At 38.4% G+C, this 20,979-nt stretch overlaps 1 protein-coding gene across 1 annotated transcript in view; it reads right to left on the bottom strand.

Annotated features, from left to right (window-relative positions):
- MDGA2 (MAM domain containing glycosylphosphatidylinositol anchor 2) overlaps positions 1 to 20,979 on the bottom strand; it is a 944,924-nt gene that overhangs the window by 118,059 nt on the left and 805,886 nt on the right. Inside the window, exon 9 of the mRNA XM_081087224.1 lies at positions 17,037 to 17,306. Coding sequence (XP_080943350.1) covers positions 17,037 to 17,306 — 270 coding nt within the window. The remainder of the gene's footprint in view (positions 1 to 17,036; positions 17,307 to 20,979) is intronic.

Raw genomic sequence — 20,979 nt, 5'->3', positions numbered from 1 at the left:
CCAGAAATCAACCCAAGCTATTATGCTCAATTAATATTTGACAAAGGAGGCAAGAGCATACAAAAGAGTCAAGACAGTCTCTTCAATAAATGGTGTTGGGAAAATTGGACAGATACATGCAAAAAAAAAATGAAACTAGGCCATCAACTTACATCATACACAAGAATAAACTCAAAATGGATGAAAGATTCAAATGTAAGATGTGAAACTATAAAAATCCTAGAAGAAACCATAGGCAACCAAATTTCAGACATCTCTCATAGTAATATGTTTAGGAACACATCTCCTAGGGTAAAGGAAACTAAGGAGAAAATAAACAAGTGGGACTACAACAAAATAAAAAGCTTCTGCACAGCAAAAGAAACCATCAACAAAACAAAAAGAAAGGTCACTGCACGGGAGAACATACTTGACAATGATGCATATCTGATTAAGGGTTAATATCCAAAATATATAAGGAACTCATACAACTTAACAAAAGGAAGACAAACTTAAAAATGGGCCAAGATCCTAAATAGACACGTGTCCAAAATGGACATACAGATGGCCAAAAGACATATGAAAAAATGCTCAATGTCACTGATCATCAGAGAGATGCAAATTAAAACAACAATGAGATACCACCTCACACGTGTCAGGTGACTGTCATCAACTAATCAACAAATGACAAGTGCTGGCAAGGAGGTGGAGAAAGGCTACCCTAGTACACCTAGGAATGCAGACCAGAGCAACCATTATGGGAAACAGTATGGAGTTTCCTCAAAAATTAAACATGGAAATGCCATTTGACCCAGTGATTCTGATTCAGGGAATATATCCTAAGAAACCTGATATGCCAATCAGAAAGAATGTATGCACACTATGTTCATAGCAACATAATTTACAATGGCTAAGATCTGGAAACAGTCCAAATGCCCACCGGTAGATGAGTGGGTAAGAAAGCTGTGGTACATTTACACCCTGGAATACTATGCATCAGTAAAAAAGGATCTCTGACCCTTTGAGACAGCGTGGAGAGACCTGGAGAGTGTTATGCTCAGCAAAATAAGACAGCGAAACACCGGTATCACATGATCTCACGCATATGTAGAATCTAATGAATAAAATAATTTGTTGAACAAAATAGATTCAGAGACATAGAAGTATTGAACAGTCTGTCAAATTTCAGTGGGAAGGCCAGGGTGGGTGGGTGTTAAGAGATCAACCAAAAAACTTGTATGTATATATGCATAACCCAGGTGCACAGACAATAGGGTGGTGGAGGACTGCACCCTGGGGTAGAGGCTGTGGGCAGACTCTAAGGGGCCAATGAGAGAAAAAATGGGACATGTGCAATACTTTCAAGAATAAATTTCCCCCCCAAATCTTAGCCAAGGTAAATTGTGCTGCTATGAACATAGGGGTGCGTATATCCTTTCTGATTGGTGTTTCTAGTTTCTGGGGCTATATTCCTAGAAATGGGATCACTGGGTCAAATGGAAGTTCCATTTTTAGTTTTTTGAGGAAACTCCATACTGTTCTCCACAGTGGCTACACCAGTCTCCGCATCCTTGCCAGCACTTGTCATTTGTTAATTTGCTGATGATAGCCATTCTGACAGGTGTGAGATGATACCGCATTGTCATTTTGATTGAGAGATCAACCAAAGGACTTGTATGAATTCAATGGACACAGATACCAGTGGGGTGAGGGCATGAGTAGGAGGGTAGGGGGGTAATGGAAGGATAAGGACACATATGTAATACCTTAATCAATAAAGAAAAAAAAATTAAACACAGCTCATTCTATGCATCTCATACCTAAAAAATACTGCTGGAGAATCAAATCACTGAAGTATCTAGCAATTTAGAAAACCAGTTGCTAATTCTTATATGGACTAGAAAGGAAGCAGAAATAGTGTCTGGATCCCCCTTAAATATCCAAGAATATTTATGAGCCAATGTATGGAATAACCAAAATTTCTACCTATTTATTAGGGTCTATAAACCTCCAAAACTGTTCCCTTGTTTCTCCTGGGAATCTACAAACTTCTTCTCACATGTAATCCAAAGCCAGTGACCTTGTTTTCCTATCCTTCTTTTCTTATCTAGCTTCCATCACAAGGGCAGTCAAAGAATAGGCAATATACTTTTCCCTTGAGGTTGTGTATAGTGTGGAGAAATTCTATGTAAATCAGAATTATGTAACTGAAAAATTGTGTGAAAAATACCAATACAGGAAAATTTCAAATAGAGTGTGTTGTAACAAAGGACAAAATCCCACAGACAATGCAATATTCCAATTTTAGAGGTTCAATTAACTTTTGTTCAGTCTTGTAAGATCCTTCAGATACTGAATTTTTCTTTTCTTATACTACAAATATGTTTGTGTAGATGGAAAAGTTATCATGAAATTATCATGAAACGCTTTGTATTGATGTCTTTCTATTCATGGCTTTGTAAGCCTGCTTCCCATGTTCTCACCGGTCACAGAAAATATCCTAATTGCAGTGTCTAAAGCATTAGGAGAAAGGTTAATCTAGAGATAAAGCAGTTCTGTGTAGACAAAAGGTAAAGAATGGGTGTCTAATCTTTCCCGCCGGCACACCCTCCTGGCCTCCTGAGCAGCACCATCTGCCTGGGTAGAACCTCTGAGGCGGGTACCTTCTCAGAACACCTCACAGCCTGTCTCTGTGAGGCTCTGCAGATGGCTGGCTGATGCTACAGACGGGACAGGCTGACCTAGGCTCTGAGATGCCAAGAATGTCCCTACTTTTTAAACGCACTTTTGTTGCTAGTGTTTACGATTTGTCAGGCACTATGCTAATCAAATTGCATACATTATGTTTTGTAATATTCACAATCCCTGCAGAATGAGACTACTCTTATCAGTTTCCTTTTACAAAAGATGAAAGTGAGGACTAGTGATCTTAAACAATTTGCATTGTAGTAAGCAACTAGTGAGTAACAAAGCTTCATTCTGAACCCGTGCTGTCAAAGCCCTTTTTATTCTCACATCTGACATCTTTGGATATGGTTGCTCACTACAAAGTGTGCTTGGGTAAGTATGACTGGAATCCAGGCGCTATTCTGCTTATAGCCATGTGTTCCCTGGTACCGGAGCTACATCTGCTTCAAGAAAGGGACACTGTTCTCCGAATTCACACACAGATACTGTACAAGCAGGTGCATTTCCTAGTAAAATGCTACTTCCACTAATCTAAAGAAAATCCCCACTCTCGCCATTGGGAGTACAGAAACATAAATTAAAATTTACCCCTGGACTCAACCAGAATTGCCTCATTATATTATTATCTAAAGGTATCATCAACCCAGGAGTTAATGAAGGTAAGGACTGACTAAATGTATAGAACGAGTACTACATGTATCTTATTTAACTTAGATACAATGAATCCTATCTAATAAAAAGAAACATGGTAATTGGTGTACTACCACTAACCTTCCCATTGGCTAATCAGCGAGATATGCAAATTAACTGCCGGCCAAGATGGTGGCCGGCAGCCAGGCAGCTTAAAGCGAACATGAATGAGGCTTGCTTGCTTCAGTGACGGAGGACTCCAACGTTCCCCGCCTGCCTTGACGGCCTCTGAGCTGGCAGTTTGAAACATTGTAACAAATATAGAAGCTAAACAAAACCCCAGAAACCTGCTTTCAGCGAGCCGGGATCTCAGAGCTGGAGCTGATACAGAGTTTCGATTATAGAACACAAACAAACCAGATACCTGCTTTCAGCAGCAGAGGCCTCAGAGCTGGAGCCAGAGCTAAAGCTGGCCCAGAATAAAAAAAGAAAAAAAGAAAAAGCCGAAACCTGTTTGGCTCAGTGGATAGAGCGTTGGCCTGCGGACTGAAAGGTCCCAGGTTCGATTCCGGTCAAGGGCATGTACCCGGGTTGCGGGCACATCCCCAGTGGGAGATGTGCAGGAGGCGGCTGATCGATGTTCCTCTCTCATTGATGTTTCTAACTATCTCTCTCCCTTCCTCTCTGTAAAAAATCAATAAAATATATTTAAAAAAGAAAAAAAGGAGCGGTTGGGAACTTCAGTCACCCGACAGCCTGAAAACAGCCCTCAGCCCCTCACCCAGGCTGGCCAGGCACCCCAGTGGGGACCCCCACCCTGATCCAGGACACCCTTCAGGGCAAACCAGCCGGCCCCCACCCGTGCACCAGGCCCCTATGCTATATAGTAAAAGGGTAATATGCCTCCCAGCACCGGGATCAGCGGAGCCGTGAGGCCTCCTGGCACTGGGGTCAGCGTGACAGGGGGCAGCACCCAAACCCCCTGATCGGCACTCTCTGTGTATGACAGCGTGCGGCGGCCCAAACACCCCCCCCCCCCCTCCACAGGCCCTGCTCTGTGTGTGATGGGGTAGAGCCATAACCTCCCCATTGGCCCTGCCCTGAGTGTGAGAGTGACTGCGCCCCAACCCCCCGCCCCCACGGGCCTTGTTCTGTGTGTGACGGGGTAGAGCCATAACCTCCCCATCAGCCCTGCCCTGAGTGTGAGAGTGGCGGCGCCCCAACCCCCTGATCCGCCCTGCTCTGTGTGTGACAGGGGGCAGTGCCCCAACTCCCCTATCAGCCCTACTCTGTGAGTGACAAGGGGGAGCCCCTCAACCCCCTGATGGGCCCTGCTCTGTGCGTGACAGGGGGGAGCTCCCCAACCCCCTGATGGGCCCTGCTCTGTGCGTGACAGGGGGCAGCGCCCCAACCCCCTGATTGGCCCTGCTCTGTGCGTGACAGGGGGTGGTGCCGCAACCTCCCCATCGACTCTGCCTTGAGTGTGACAGGGGGCGGTGCCCCAACCCCCCAATTGGCCCTACCCTGAGCGTGACTGAGGGTGGCATCGCAACCTCCCGATCCACCCTGCTCTGTGCATGATGGGGGCGGCACCCCAACTCCCCAATCAGCCCTGCTCTGAGTCCGACCAGGGGCTGCACCTAGGGATTGGGCCTGCCCTCTGCCACCCAGGAGCAGGCCTAAGCCAGCAGGGTGTTATCTCCTGAGGGGTCCCAGACTGCGAGAGGGCACAGGCTGGGCTGAGGGACCTCCCTCCCCCAGAGTGCACAAATTTTTGTGCACCGGGCCTCTAGTATATAATAAGCTGCAAATAAGTATATTCTTTAAAGCTATATATTTTCTAAAATCTTAAAAGTTACAAAATATCTAAAAACCGTGTGTTCATTCTAAGAAGCATTGGTTGTGATGTGTGCACGGAGGGGAAAAGATGGATGAGCTGACCCAGTAGCTCTCAGGCTGAGAACTCAGTGTTCAATGGTGTACTTATAGGCCACATTAACTTCTTGGCAAGTGCTGTTGCTGCACTCGTGGGTGGTCCATTGCTGAATATGAATGTGCTGAATATAATTTAGGCATGGAGCAAGAGTTGTTCAAGTGAGTTGGAAAGGAGCCCAGAAGGTATGTTGTTTATCTTCTAGGAACGTTTATTTTTTCCCAAACATATAACTTGAATTAATAAAGTGGATTTAGATGTGAATAAAGGAAACTAGTTATTGAAACTGAATCACTGTGACTCTCTAAGAGTAACCAAAAGATCTATGAATAAGACTCCTAGCATAAGAAAAAGATTAGAGCATAAATAACAGTTCTTATCATATTGCTAAGAAGCACCGGCCTGGATCTGACTGCAAAGCAGGTATCTGCCTGCAGTCATATCCTGTCTGCTAGTAACTGCCGTTTCGATGAGTTCTTTAGAAATAGATAAAGCTCATTAGAATGATGAAAGAAGGAGATTTCTTAAGTAATGTGAAAGTATAAGACTTTGGTTATATCCTCGGGTCTGAAACCCGAAAAGAATTTATAAAAAGGAAACCTCTGTGGACTTTCTCAACTTGCGGCTTCATCACGAAGTCTCCCTTGAGGAAAGGGGATAGATCAGTTTGTGGATAACCATCTGTGGAATCTCTCTACTGACCATTTTATCTGGTTTCCGGCATGTCTTTGGAACAAGTTTTGCATTATTCTCATCCATTAGTCATCTCTTCAGAATGATGGACAGAGGCCAGATGCTTAAATACATACTTGGAGGTTGGTGAGATGGCTTTGATTCCATGGAACTAAAAGTTTCTCTGATTCTTCCCTAGATTGGTTTTATTACCACCCAACGTCTAGTGAAAAATCCAACTCTACTGAAAGTGCTAAACAAACCCTTAAAAAGGAATAGAAATACTAAATACATAATATTCATATATACATATTCATTTCTGTATTCATTTCTTTGTTTTATTCTTTCTTGGTGTTAGTAAATATTATGAAGGTTTGTTTTCTTTCAGGGGAAACTATTTATGACTTCAGTCTGTTATCTTCTTATTCTCTACTAACTGGATCCAATTCCTGACCAAAATAATATGAGGAAGCTGTGAGAAATAGTTTTGGAATCCTGTGGCTACTTTATTATGCTGATATCTCTCTCTCCCTTTATTCTACCCAGCAATGGCAGTCTTGCTTACAGCTTTAACCCTACAAAACATGATTCATATCCTTCTGATTTATCTTGTGTACCTGGTCATTGTTACCAACATATTATATCATTCTATATTCTTAATGTAACAGTCACTATCTATTAAACTACAGAATATAATTGAGAAAAGATGATAGTTTTCCTTGGGAGGGGAAATATTGTTTAGATAAACAGGTTAGTGTCTTTGTCTAACGGAAAGTAATCTAGAAGTTAGGGGAAGAAAAAGGAACAAAGGATTCTTGAGGAACATTTGTAATAATTACCTTGAATATATTAACACAATATGGATTAGAAAAATTATATACATTATAGCATTAAATAAACAAATGCCATTAATATTATGAAATACCTCCAAATCCCAACTTTACTTTAGTTATAAAATATCACCCATTTATTAAGTAACTAGAGGCCCAGTGCATGAAATTTGTGCATGGGTGGATGGGGTCCCTCAACCCAGCCTGCACCCTCTCCAATTCGGGACATCCCTCTCGCAATCCCCGACTGCTGACTCCTAACCGCTCACCTGCTTGCCTGCCTGATCGCCCCTAACCACTCTGCTTGCCTGCCTGATGCCCCTAACTGCTCCCCTGCCTGCCTGACCACCCCTAACTGCCTCTGTCTGCCTGCCTGATCACCCCTAACCTCTCTGCCTGCCTACCTGATTGCCCCTAACTGCCTCTCCCCTGCCAGCCTGTCCCACTAACTGCCCTCCCCTGCTGGCCTGATCACCCCTAACTGCCTCTGCCTTGGCCCCGCTACTGTGGCTTGTCCAGGAGGAAGTCCAGAAGGTCATCCGGAAGATGGCCAGTCTAATTAGCATATTACCCTTTTATTAGTATAGATACTTTACTGAAGTATAATTTAAATATAATAAAATCTACAGATGTTAAGACCAGATTTTGATATGTTTAGAAAAATATATTTAACTATGTAATCACCCCCACCAATCCATATATGGGAGATTTCCGTCAGTGCAGAAAGTTACCTCTTGCTCCTTTGTAATCAATTAACTATAGCCAAATGAGAATCTAATTCCTATTACTAAATATTTCTCTTGCCTGCTCAAGAAATTCATAGAAATGGAATAGAAAGTGTGCATTTCAGTGTCAGGTTCTGTTCACTTAACATGTTGTTTTTGAAATTCATCTATCCACTTTTATGATTGAGTAGATCACAAGATGTTTATCCATTCACCTACTGATGGATATTTTGCCTCTGTCTATCATCCTGAAGAGATGACTAATGGATGATAATAATGGAAATGGTTATTACAAATAAAGCTGCTATATATTGGATTGTGTGTCCACCACCCAATGTGCATAAGTCTTTGTGTAGACATAAGATTTAAATTATTTTGTATAATCATCTACCAGTGAAATGGCATGTTAGTAAGTGCACATTTAAGATTATGAGAGACTAATGGCCATTTACAAAAAAGTAACCCCATTTTACATTCCCAGAAGCAATGTGTGATAACTGCAGTTACTCTATATGCTTATCAACACTTGGCATTATCAGTCTTTTCAACTTCAGCCATTATAATGTGTGTGTAGTGTTGTGGCTTAAATTTTATTTCTCTGGCAACCAGTTTTTATGCAATTATTGATCAATTGTATGCTCTTTTCTGCAGTGTCTATTCAAGTCTTTTGCCAATACTTCATTAGACTACCTTATTATTGAATTTTAATAATTATTTATATGTTCTGTATATAAGACCTTTGTCACACACATGCATTTCAAACATTTTCTTCCAGTGATTAGTGCTTTCATCTTATTTACTTTCTAAGAAATCTTTGCATATTCCAAATTTGCATAGATTTTCTTCTATTTTTTTGTAAATTTTTAGTTTTATCTTCTTATATTTATATCTACAATTAATTTTAAATTAATCTTGTGGGTAGTGTGAGGTACTGTTCAAGATGTTTTTGAGTTGTTGTTTTTTTTAATATGGATATCCAATTGGTCTAGCACAATTTATTCAGAAGACTATCATTTCCACAATGGATAATACTGGCGATTTTTAAAAACTCAACTGACCATATATGTGACCATAGAGGTCTATTTCTGGATTCTCTATCCTGTTTCATTGATCCACATATTTATCTTTATACAAAACCACATGCCTTGATTGCTTGGCATTATAATAAGTGGCATGAAGTCTCCCCTACCCTAACTATTGTTGGAACTTAGTTTTAAAATAAAAACAAACAAACAAACACAAAAACAGCCCTAGCCAGTTTGGCTCAATGGATAGAGCATCAGCCTGCAGACTGAAGGGTACCGGATTCAATTCCAGTCAAGGGCACATGCACTGATTGTGGGCTTGATCCCCAGTAGGGAGTGTGCTGGAGGTAGCCACTCAATGATTTTCTTTCATTTTTTTTTATTATTTTTTAGGTCCTTTACCCATTTTTTTTGAGGGTTTACTTTTTATTTATTTATTTATTTATTTATTTTTAAATTCTTTATTGCTTTAAAGTATTACATAAGTCTCCATTTTTCCCCATTGACCTCTCCCTGGCTGCCCCCACCCCCAGCACATTCCCTCCCCATCTCTCCCCCATCTGTGTCCATTGGTTATGCTCATAGGCATGCTTACAAGTCCTTTGGTTGATCTCTTACCCCCTCACTCACTGCCTTCCCTCATAGGTTGGACAGTCTGTTCAATGCTTCTATGATTCTGGTTCTATTTTTGTTCATCAGTTTGTGTTATTCATTATATTCCACAAATGAGTGAGATCATGTGATATTTATTTTTGTCTGACTTGCTATTTCGTTTAGCATAATGCCCTCCAGTTCCATCCATGCTGTTGCAAATGGTAATAATTCCTTCTTTTTTATAGCAGCGTAGTATTCCATTGTGGAGATGTACCACTGTTTTTTAATACACTCATCTGCTGATGGGCACTTAGGCTGTTTCCAAATCTTAGCTGTGGTGAATTGTGCTGCTATGAACATAGGGGTGCATATATCCTTTCTGATTGGTGTTTCTGTTTTCTTGGGATATATTCCTAGCAGTGGGATTACTGGATCAATTGGAAGTTCCATTTTTAATTTTTTGCCTCTCTCATCATTGATGTTTCAATCTCTTTCTCCCTTTCCCTTCCTCTCTGAAATCAATAAAAATATATTTAAAAATAACCAAACATAATGAGAGTTTTGCATTAAATCTATAAATAAATTTGGAGACAACAAGCATCAATACAATATTCATTCTTCCAGTTCATGAGCAAGGTATATTTCTCCATTTATTTAAGTCATGATTCATTTCCCTCAATACTTTATTTTGTATTTTTCATTTTGTCTTGTGCATACTTTATTACATTTATTCACATTTTGATATAATTGGAAAAATATCTTTACGTTTCAGTTTCAATTTTTTAGCTATTATACAGAAATGTGATAGATTTTAGATACTATTTTGCATCCCATGCTACTGATAAATTATATTATTAATTCAAGCCAATTTTCCTATAAATTGCTTAGGATTTTCTACAAAAGTAACCATATGATCTGCAAATAGAAGTAGCTTTACTTCTTTCTGATTCTTATACATTTTATTTACCTTTTTATTAATTTTATTGGGGTGACATTGGTTAATAGGTTTCAAGTATACATTTCTGTGATACATGATCTATATACTGAATTGTGTGTCCACCACCCAGAAGTTAAATCATCTTCCATCACTAGATACTTGGCCCTTTTAAGCACCTCATCTCTCACCTCTTCCCCTCTGGTAACCACTATACTCTTATTTACTTTTCTTTTGTTATTGCAGTGGTAAGAACCTGCAGTACAATATTCATGATTGGTGAGAGTATTTTTGTCTTGCTCCCAATCTATAATAATCTATAATAATAAAAGCATAATATGCTAGTTAGACTGGACAGCCAAAAGCCCTTCTGGATGTCATTCCAGACACCATCTGGATGAAGACACAGCAGCAGGGGGTCAAGGCAGAAGCAGCTAAGGGTGATCAGGCAGGCAGGTGAACAGTTAGAGGTGCTCAGGAAGGCAGGCAGAGTGGGTTATCAGGCAGGCGAGTGGTTAGGAGTCAGTGGTCCAGGATTGCAAGAGGAATGTCTGACTGCTGATCCACTGGGATCGGGCCTAAATTGGCAGTTGGACATCCCCTGAAGGTTCCAGGATTGGGAGAGGTTGCAGGCCGGGCTGAGGAACCCCCCCCCCCACCACCACCACCGCCCACTGTGCATGAATTTCATGCACCGAGCCTCTAGTCTTTGAATAAAAATGTTTGATTAGCATATTATCTACCTTGGTGAACATGAAATAATATATAGTTTACAACTTTGAGTATAATGATCTATAAATATCATTTTGCTTAATAGCTTGATAGTATAATCCAGGTTTTCTAAAATTTGTAATTTTCTGTGTACATATTCTCTCTTTTTTTTTTTTTAAATATATTTTATTGATTTTTTACAGAGAGAAAGGGAGAGAGATAGAGAGCCAGAAACATCGATGAGAGAGAAACATCAATCAGCTGCCTCCTGCACATCTCCTACTGGGGATGTGCCCGCAACCCAGGCACATGCCCCTGACCGGAATCGAACCCGGGACCTCTCAGTCCGCAGGCCGACGCTCCATCCACTGAGCCAAACCGGCCTCGGCATATTCTCTTGAATACTCATAGATGTTAAAACCATTAGTGCCCTGTCTGGGTGGCTCAGTTAGTTGGAGAGTCATTCCATACCCCACATAAAAAAAAAAAAAAAAAAAAAGTTGTGGGTTTAATTCCTGGTCAGGGCACATATCTAGGTTGTGTGTTAAATTCTAGGGCAGGGGGATAAAATGGACACATATGTAATACCCTTTGTAATACTTTAAGCTATAAAAAAAAAATTAAAAAAAAAATTCCAGGTTAGGTTTTGAATGGAAGCCAACCAATTAATGTTTCTCATATTAACTTATTTTTTTCTTTCTCTTTCCCTCTTCTCTCTTCCTCTCTCTCTCTAAAAATCAATTAAAAAACAAACAACAAAAAAAAACCCTTTTAGCTATATTTATGGAATAACCTATTTTTCTTGGCACCCTTTTATTTATAAATTTTGAAGCTCTATTATTAGAGACACATATTTATAACTCTTAGGTATTTTCTATAAATTCTTCTTTTATTATTATTAAACTAGAGGCCTGGTGCACCAATTCGTGCACAGGTGGGGTCTGCTCAGCCCTCTCTGGCCAGCCAGGGGAAGGGGCCATGGGCAATTGGTGGGCCGTGGGTGGTTGGCTGGCCCTGCTCCCTGGTCAAACTTCCAGTCAAGAGGACAATTTCCATATTAGCCTTTTATTATATAAGAAGTCCCTCGTTAGCACTTAAATTTTTTTATGTGTTGAAGTACACTTTTTTAAAAGAATTTTTTTAAAAAATGTGTCTTTATTGATTTCAGAGCAGAAGGGAGAGGGAGAGATAGAAACATCAATGATGAGAGAGAACCATTGATTGGCTGCCTCCTGCACATCCCCTACTGGGGATCCAGGCCTCAACCCAGTCATGTGCCCTTGACTGGAATAGAACCTGGGGTCCTTCAGTCTGCAGAATGACACTCTATCCACTGAACAAAATGAGCTAGGGCTTGACGTGCACTTTGTTTGATAATAATATAGGGATCTCAGGTTTCTTATGTCTGTTGTTTAAAAGTTTTTATATTCCTCCATCGCTTTCCTTTCTTCCTCTTTGTGTCTTTGCATTTAGTGTAATGTGTGTTTTTTGTAGACAGCAGTGTGTATCTTGTAGATAGCTGTTTTTTTATTTTTTAAATATATTTTATTGATTTTTTACAGAGAGGAAGGGAGAGCAATAGAGAGTTAGAAACATTGATGAGAAAGAAACATCGGTCAGCTGCCTCCTGCACAACCCCAACTGGGGATGTGCCCGCAACTAAGGTGCATGCCCTTGAACGGACTCGAACCTGGGACCCTTTAGTCTGCAGGCCGACACTCTATCCACTGAGCCAAACCAGTCAGGGAGATATCTTGCTTTTTAAATCCTGTCCTATTTAATTTCATTTACTTTTCACATAATTATTGATATAATTGGGTGAAAGTCTACCATTATGCTTTTTTTTCTTTTCCTTTCAATGTTTTGTTTTTTTTGTTGTTGTTGTTAATCTAGCGCTCTTTTCCTGTGTCATTTTGAGTAAATTCAAATATATTTAGTTCCTTTGATGCACCACTTTTTAAAAAAACTTTTTATAAGTTTCTGTAGATATGAAACCATGCAACTTTAACTTATTGATTCTATTTAGAGTCATTATTAGAGGCAGTATTGTACCATTTAACATATTTCACTTCACACTTCATGATTCTCTGTGGTCTCTATTCACTTCCCACAACAGTATAGTTCAAATGAATCCCATTATTTGTGATACTATTGTTACATTTTAGTTCATAATATGTTATAAACCCTAACTTATAGTGTTATTATTTTTGCTAAAATCCAAAGATTGGCTGACTTTTTTTTAAGGGCTAGTTAGTATATGTTTTATGAGCCATATGGTTATTGTTAAAACTACTCACCTTTCATGTTGTAGCATGAAAGCAGCCATAGACATATATAAAAAAATGGGGAAGACTATATTCCAATTAAACTTTATTGAGGAAAACAGTTGGTTGGTCCCCAAGTTGGAATTTGCTGACCATTGTTTGTTTGGCTATTTATTAGGGAAATTACCAGAAAAATAGAAACATAGACTTATCTTTACCCACTTATTTTCTGGATCTTATCAGCTTGATTTCATTTATCACCCAGCCTTATAGAAAATAATCAGTATACAAAAAACTGCACATAATTAATATATACAATATGGTAAGGTTGGATATATGGATACCTCACATTACCATTGCCATAATCCAGGTAAAAAACATACCCATTGCCTCCAAAAGTTCTCTTGTGTTTGTGTGTATGTGTTAAGAGCCCAGAAATAAACAGTAAGCTTTGTTTCTAGGTCAACTGATCTTTATCAGGGGTGCCAAGAATACACAAGGAAGAAAGAAGTCTCTTCAATAAATGGTTTGGAGAAAACTGGACAATGACATGCTAATGGATAACATCGGACCCTTGTCTTTCACTATACACAAAAATTCATGCAAATGAATTAAGATTTGAACATAAGATTTGAAACCACAAATTCCTATAAGAAAACAGGAGGAAAGTATCCTATACTTCCACTTGTAAACCCTGGTTTCCACTGATAACCCTTCCTTTTAATATGAAGGATACTCTTAGCCATAATTTGTGGTATACTTTTGCTGACTACTAATTCTCTAGTTTCATTTTCCAGAAAAAAATATATTAAAATAGGTTTTAATGTATACTTTCATTGGATATAAAATTACAAACTGGCATTACTTTAAAGATGTTTAAAGATTTAAAGATGTGGTTCCAGTAGTTTCTAGCCAATATTGTTGCTAAAAGAGTGGATAATTGTCGTGCATATCATCAGAATATCATTTTGATTCTGGCTTTGAAAATTTCTGTCTTTGGTTATCCACAATTGAATTATAGTTTTCCTAGGTATAGATTTCTTTTTATTTTTCTTGCTTTGTGTACCAAAATATGTTTGGATCCATGGGTTTGACATTTTTTGTCCCATTCTAATTCTTTTCTTCTCGAACTCCAATTACGCTAATTTTATATCATTTTACAACATCCCCCAGGACCTTGGGTGTCTCTATTGATCAAATTCTTAATGATTTACAAGTATAAGTACATTTAACTATGTATACATACATTCTGGAACTTGGAAATTTTTTCCCATATAAAAATATGATAAATGGTGTTTGGGTTCCTACCATAGTTCACAAAGTTTACTTAAGCCACAAAGAACTAGGCTTAACTTCTCCCTAACAATGTCAGTGAATAAGATAAATGAAAATACACAGTATTTTGTAGTACTGTAATTAATATTTTTCTAAGATGGACAGTGAATTATTAGCTGAGTTGATCACTATTCCCAAAATATCTTTGCATGCATTCTTTTTGTTCCTTTACAGGAAAATATTCTCAACTCCTCTATGAGTTCTCAGTGAACACAACCCCACTCTCCCGCCTCCATACTCTCACCCGCACCTGATATAAATAGAGAAAACACATCTGAACTTTTGAGCATTTTCTGAGAGCTAAAATAAATGTGAGGGCTTCTATTGCCTTTTAGTTCAATTCTATACATTTTTATGTGTAGTGAGAGCAAGTCCACTTTGAGTGGACTATATAACATTCATGACAAGTTGGAGAGTCCTCTTTAACTTAGTAAAAAAGTTATAACAATAAAAGTTTGAAATTTTCATAGTTAATTTATTTCTCAGGAAGTAAACAGAACTGTTTTAAAATATCTGTTTTGTGGATAAAAGTATATGCACAAAATATATGTATCCTTGCACAGTTTATATTCACACTCTTCCTTATAGTTTCAAAGGGTTTTGCATTGTAGGAAATCCATAATGATTATTTCTGATATGTTTTAGAAGAAGTAATGGCCTTTTAAAGTTTCTTCTAGTCTCTGTTTTTATAAAATTGTTTTTAAATGTATTTCCCTGGATTATACTGTATTTAGAATTCAATCATTTTCCTTTCTTTCTTCAAAACCATTTTAGATTGTATGTGAATATACGGAAACAATGAGGTTGGTCTGAAGACTGAAAAGTAAAAATGTACACTGGAAACATATTACTACATGGGGCCATTTCCTCTCCCTCTGTAGGGCAACCCATAACAGATTTATTCCTTTCTGTAGCTTTCAAAATCTACTTATTGCACCCTATGGATCTGAAATGGGAAAATGGAGCTAGTTTTCCTTCTGGTCTCAGCGTGTCTTCTAGTTCAAAAAATAGAATTTGTATCACATAATAGAGAGCAAGTGAAAATCTTGCAGTCAGCATAGGCAAACTAGACTGAAGTTAGAAAACAGTGTCATAGAAGAAAATTAGAATGTGTATATGCTCCACAGGTTGAGAAAGGGATGCAGTTAATTTTATAGGTCAGTTTTGTTTGGCAGATTAAAGAAAGGCTGATGCTCTATTTGCATCAATATGTAAAAAACAATTATCTTTGTGATTCTTATTGCTTTGATAAAATAATCCATAGACATAGAATGAATGAAATTACATTATGTCACTTAAATTATCCTATAGAATAATTGGCTACATTCATTTTCCCTTTTAAATATTCCTAGGGATAAAAATTAGCATCACCATGTAAATAATATTGTCCTAGGAACTTTAGGTTTTATTGTAATAGTTTATTTTAAGAATCAATGTAGAAAAGCTTTAAGTTCAACTGAATGTTAATAAAAAGAGTTGGGAAACCAAGAGGTAAAAAGATCCAGCAGATAGGACATCTTTGGTCAATTAATTATTTTTTATCTACCTAATATTCCATTTCAGGAAGCAAAAATGTCTAAATAGTTAATAGTTAGAGATTTTTCTTATAAGATCTTCTTAAATAAAAATTTATATTACCAATGAAGAAGTTGTAATGAAGTCTAAAAAACTTTAATCATAATTTTTACAATTGCTTTTTAGATTACATACAATGTCTGGTTTTTCTTTTACAAACATAAACACTCCAACTATTGTAAAAATATTAACTAAGACAAAATAATAATAAAAATGATTATATTCTTTTTTACTATACTCCCCAACCCTACCTAAAAAATAACACAAATGGGTCCTGGCTGGATGGCTCAATTGGTTGGAACATTATCCCATACATCAAAAAAATGTTGTGTGTTTGATTCCAGTCAGGGTACATACCTAGATTGTTATTTCCATCTCTAGTTGGGGCCTGTTCTGGAGGCAACCAATCAATGTCTCTCTCACACATTGATGTTTCACGCTCTCTCTTCCTTCCTCTCTCTTTAAAATGAATAAAAGCATATTCTCAGATGAGAATTAAAAAAAATTAACAAACAAACAAAAAAACACACTCAAATTTATTTTGGTATATAGATAATAAAAATAATTTAAATATGTAACCGAGATTTAACACAGGCTTGACATTTCTTTTAATACATTAAAAAATAATAACATAAAAATGTTGATACTTCTAATTCATTTTACGCGATACAACTTTACTGCTTTCCCTTTGAATGTTTGTAAATTTACAGTAAGCCAAGGACAAAATAGAAATTCACCATAAATAATTAAGAACAAATTATAAAGAAAGAAATCTTCTGCTATTAAGAAATCAAACAGGTATTGGTTCCCAAGGGATTTTAGAATTGCAGAATAAAATATGTATTCATTAACATCTGCAATTTTATCTAAATAAAGCTAGTAAACTAACTTTATCACCAACTCTACTTGAATTCACATAAACTTCTGTCTAATTTATAGACACATAAACTATCTTAACTACTTAGTAAAATAGACTTTTCATCAAAACAAATAAATAGAGTTCTAACCAGAACAGTTGAGCTGCTCATAGTAAGCTCCATAAATTTTCAAAATGCTTTCATTCTTATATTGGCATAAGCTTAAGATCTCTTGAAAATCATATATATATATATATATATATACAAAATATTTGGAATCTTACCTGTAACAAGAAAGCTGCATCTCCCCGCTCCAGCTTCATTTATGATGCTACAGTTATAAACCCCATAGTTTTCATTGGAAAGACTCTTCACCGGGTATTCTGTGTACTCTTGAGAGTCAAACTGACCTGTCCGTAATAATTTGTTGCCCAAGCGCCACTCATAAGTCAGTACCCGTATGGGATAAGCTCTCAGAACCCGGCAGCTCATAGTGACACTTCGCTCTTGTCCTTGCCGGATTTCCAAAAATGCTGGTTCCACAGCAGGAGGATCTGTAGGAAAGAAATGTTAAAACAGGTAAAATATGTTGCAATGGTTATTCTTTTTTAAAAAGAATATGTTTTTTATTGATTTGAGAGAGAGAGAGAAAGAAAGGGATAAGGAGAAAGAAACATTGATGAGAGAGATACATCTATTGACTTCCTCTAGTACACCCTCAACTGGGGATCTAGCTCATGACCTGGGCATGTGCCCTGACCAGGAATCGAACCAGATACTTCTCAGTGCATGGCAAGATGCTCAGCCAACTGAGCTACACCAGCCAGGGTAAGGCAATAGCTATTCTTATTGTGAAAAGTTATTTTAAAATATATCCAACAATAGGGAAGGAGTATAAGAGGTGGATGGAGTCATATTTAGGCACAGGATTTTCAGCTGGGAAAGGACAGAATGGGCTGGTCCAACACCCACATGTGGCATTTTTATTTATTTATTTTTTAATTGGGAGGGATATCTTGGCTGTGGAGGTCCCAGTTAGGAGCAAGGAGTCCCAGCCCTTCATCAAGGGTTTCTTGCTGGAAAGGAAAGTCCCTGTAATTTTGGTCTGTAAAAACCAGAGGGTAATGAGGCCGAGGGAGATAGGAGGGTTGGTAAGATTCCTAGGCAGTTCCTCTTAAAGGGCCTGTGCACAAACTTACTTGGACTAACTCCCTCTGAACTCCAGTGCTGGGACAGCAGATTGAAGGGATCCAGGGCCATATGGGGAGGAACTAAACTGTCAGGCATCAGGGCAGGAACTGGGAGCAGCTTTCTCCTAGAGCAGTGGTTCTCAACCTTCCTAATGCCACGACCCTTTAATACAGTTCCTCATGTTGTGGTGACCCCCAACCATAAAATTATTTTCATTGCTACTTCGTAACTGTAATTTTGTTACTGTTATGAATCAAAATGTAAATATCTGATATGCAGGATGTATTTTCATTGTTACAAATTGAACATAATTAAAGCATAGGGACTAATTACACAAACAATATGTAATTGTATGTTCAATATGTGTTTTCCGATGGTCTTAGGTGACCCCTGTGAAAGGGTCATTCGACCCCCAAAGGGGTCTCGACCCATATGTTGAGAACCGCTGTCCTAGAGGAAGGTGCTCACACAGGTCATCCTTCCTCTGTTGAGATCTCCGCCCACCCAGAGCTAACTGGCAGGAACCATAGCTGAGTCCCATCAACCTGGCCCACACTGTCTGTCAGGCCCTGATGATTCCATGAGATCCTGCCCCATCCAATTTGCAGCCCCAATCACGCTGTTTGGAGTGGTTTTTCTATATGAATGGCCTGTATTGGCTCAGGCTTCATACTTTCCTATAATCTCTAAAGCAAGTAGTAGCTGTCCTCAGTATGCCCCATACTTCTCAATAGGTGGTACCAGGCTTGGCACTAGCAGCAGCTTGTCATGGTTCACAGTTTGGCCTCTCCTAGGCAATTCTAAGCCCAACACAAGTAGCAACCATCTGCAGATCACTCTGTAACTCATGATGCGTGGCCCAAGGCAGGGCATAGGCAGTGGCTGACTTTATATCTCCTGGGAGGCCCCAGGGCCAGTGCACCCAGTGAACAGCTTCAAACAATGCAAGATTACAACTCTACCACATCCATGAGAAACACACTCAAGCGGCAGACTCAGTGAGCACCAAATCCCCACTGAAGCAAGTCCTGCTTCATAGGAATGTCTCCTTCACAGCAGCTCTTCCACTGTAGTGCAGCTGGTCCATGTAGCTGATGGGCTGGGGGTCAATCCCTCCAAGTGATGCTAACAGAAATCAAGGCTCAACAAAAACAGGAAAATGCACACAGTCCACACAGGAGTGCACCTAGAGTGCCCAGCTCAGGTGACTGGGGAGGCTGAGCCACTGGGTCCTACAGGACACATATTACACAAGGCCACTCTATAAATTCCAGGAGACATAGCAATTCTATATAACACATAGAAATAAAGACAGGGAAGCAGCCAAAATGCAGAGACAAAGAAACATGTCACAAATAAAAAAACAGTCGAAATATCTAGAAAAAGCACTAAATGAAATGGAAGCAAGCAAACTACTATATACAAAGTTCAAAACAATGGTCAAGGAACTTAGTGAGATTTTCAAGGAAATTAATGAGAACATGAACAACATAAAAAGAACCAGTCATACATGAAGGATATATAACTGAAATAAAGAATAATTTACAGGGAATCAACAGTAGAGTAGAGGACACCAAGAATCAAATCAGCAATTTGGAATATGAAGAAGTATAAAACACCCAAATTAGAAGAGTAAAAGAAAAAAAGAATCCAAAATATGAAGATTGTATAAGGAGCCTCTGGGAGATATTCAAGCGTACCAATATTCTCATCATGGCAGTGCCTGAAGGAGAAGAGAGGGAGCAAGAAATTGGAAATCTATTTGAAGAAATAGCCTAGTCGGTGTGGCTTAGTGGTTGAGCATTGACCTATGAACCAGGAGGTTATAGTTCAATTCCTGGTCAGGGCACATGCCTGGGCTCTGGGCTCTATCTCCAGTGTAGGGCATGCAGGAGTCAGCCAATCAATGATTATCTCTCATCATTGATGCTTCTATCTCTTTCTCCAACTTTCTTCCTCTTTGAAATCAATAAAATGTTAAAACAAAAAGAAATAATGACAGAAAACTTCCCCTATCTGGTGAAAGAAATATACTTACACGTCCAGGAAGCACAGAGTCCCAAACAAGAGACTAACACCAAAGAGGCTAACACCAAGACACATAATAATTAAAATGCCAAAGGTTAAAGACAAAGAGAGAACCTTAAAATCAGCAAGAGAAAAGCAGGGAGTGCACATAAGACTATCAGTTGATTTCTCAGCAGAAATTTTGCAGGCCAGAAGGGATTTACAGGAAATATTTGAATTGATGAAGAGCAAGGACCTCCAACCAAGATTACTCTACCCAGCAAAGCTATCATTTAGAATTGAAGTTCAGATAAAAAGCTTCACAAATAAGAAAAAGCTAAAGGAGTTCATCATGACTAAACCAGTATTACATGAAATGTTGAATGATATTCTTGAAGAAAAAGAAGAGAAAGAGAGAAGAAGAAGAAGAAGAAGAAGAAGAAGAAGAAGAAGAAGAAGAAGAAGAAGGCAATAAATACATATATATCAACAACTGAATCTAAAAGTCTAAATAAACAAATAAGGAATCTAATGAAGAAAATAAACTGACCACTTGCCCCTATAGGACACATACTACATAAGGGGAGACAGTTGTGACACTCTCAAAAATAAATATTTTTTTAAAAGAGATGATAAAAAGCATAAGCTGGTAAAACTAACTGAGTTTGGTTGTTTAATTTTTGTTGTTTTTCTAGCTGCCTCCCAGAAAAGAGTGTCATGACTGTGCTTGGATTATACTGTCAGAAACCAAATGATGTTCTTATGAATATAAAATTCAGAGTCTCCAAGCTAGTATGAAACCTTGAAGCAGATGAAGATATTGGTGAATTGTAATTATTTCCATGTGAGACTCAGTCCCCAAGCTTCGGATACCCATTTTTAATAAATTAGGTAACACAAGTATACACATTTATTTTATAAATTATTTGTCCTGAATTTATTTGACTGCCAGTCATAATATCAAGTATAAACCTTAAGCAAACTTTACACATTGTACTACAAGTGAATGTGGTTTTCAACCCATGGCAA

The sequence above is a fragment of the Myotis nattereri genome (assembly GCF_964212035.1).
Source record: "Myotis nattereri genome assembly, chromosome: 1".
Lineage (NCBI taxonomy): Eukaryota > Metazoa > Chordata > Mammalia > Chiroptera > Vespertilionidae > Myotis > Myotis nattereri.
The sequence above is the reverse complement of the archived record's forward strand: the minus strand, read 5'-3'. Positions and strand labels throughout refer to the sequence as shown.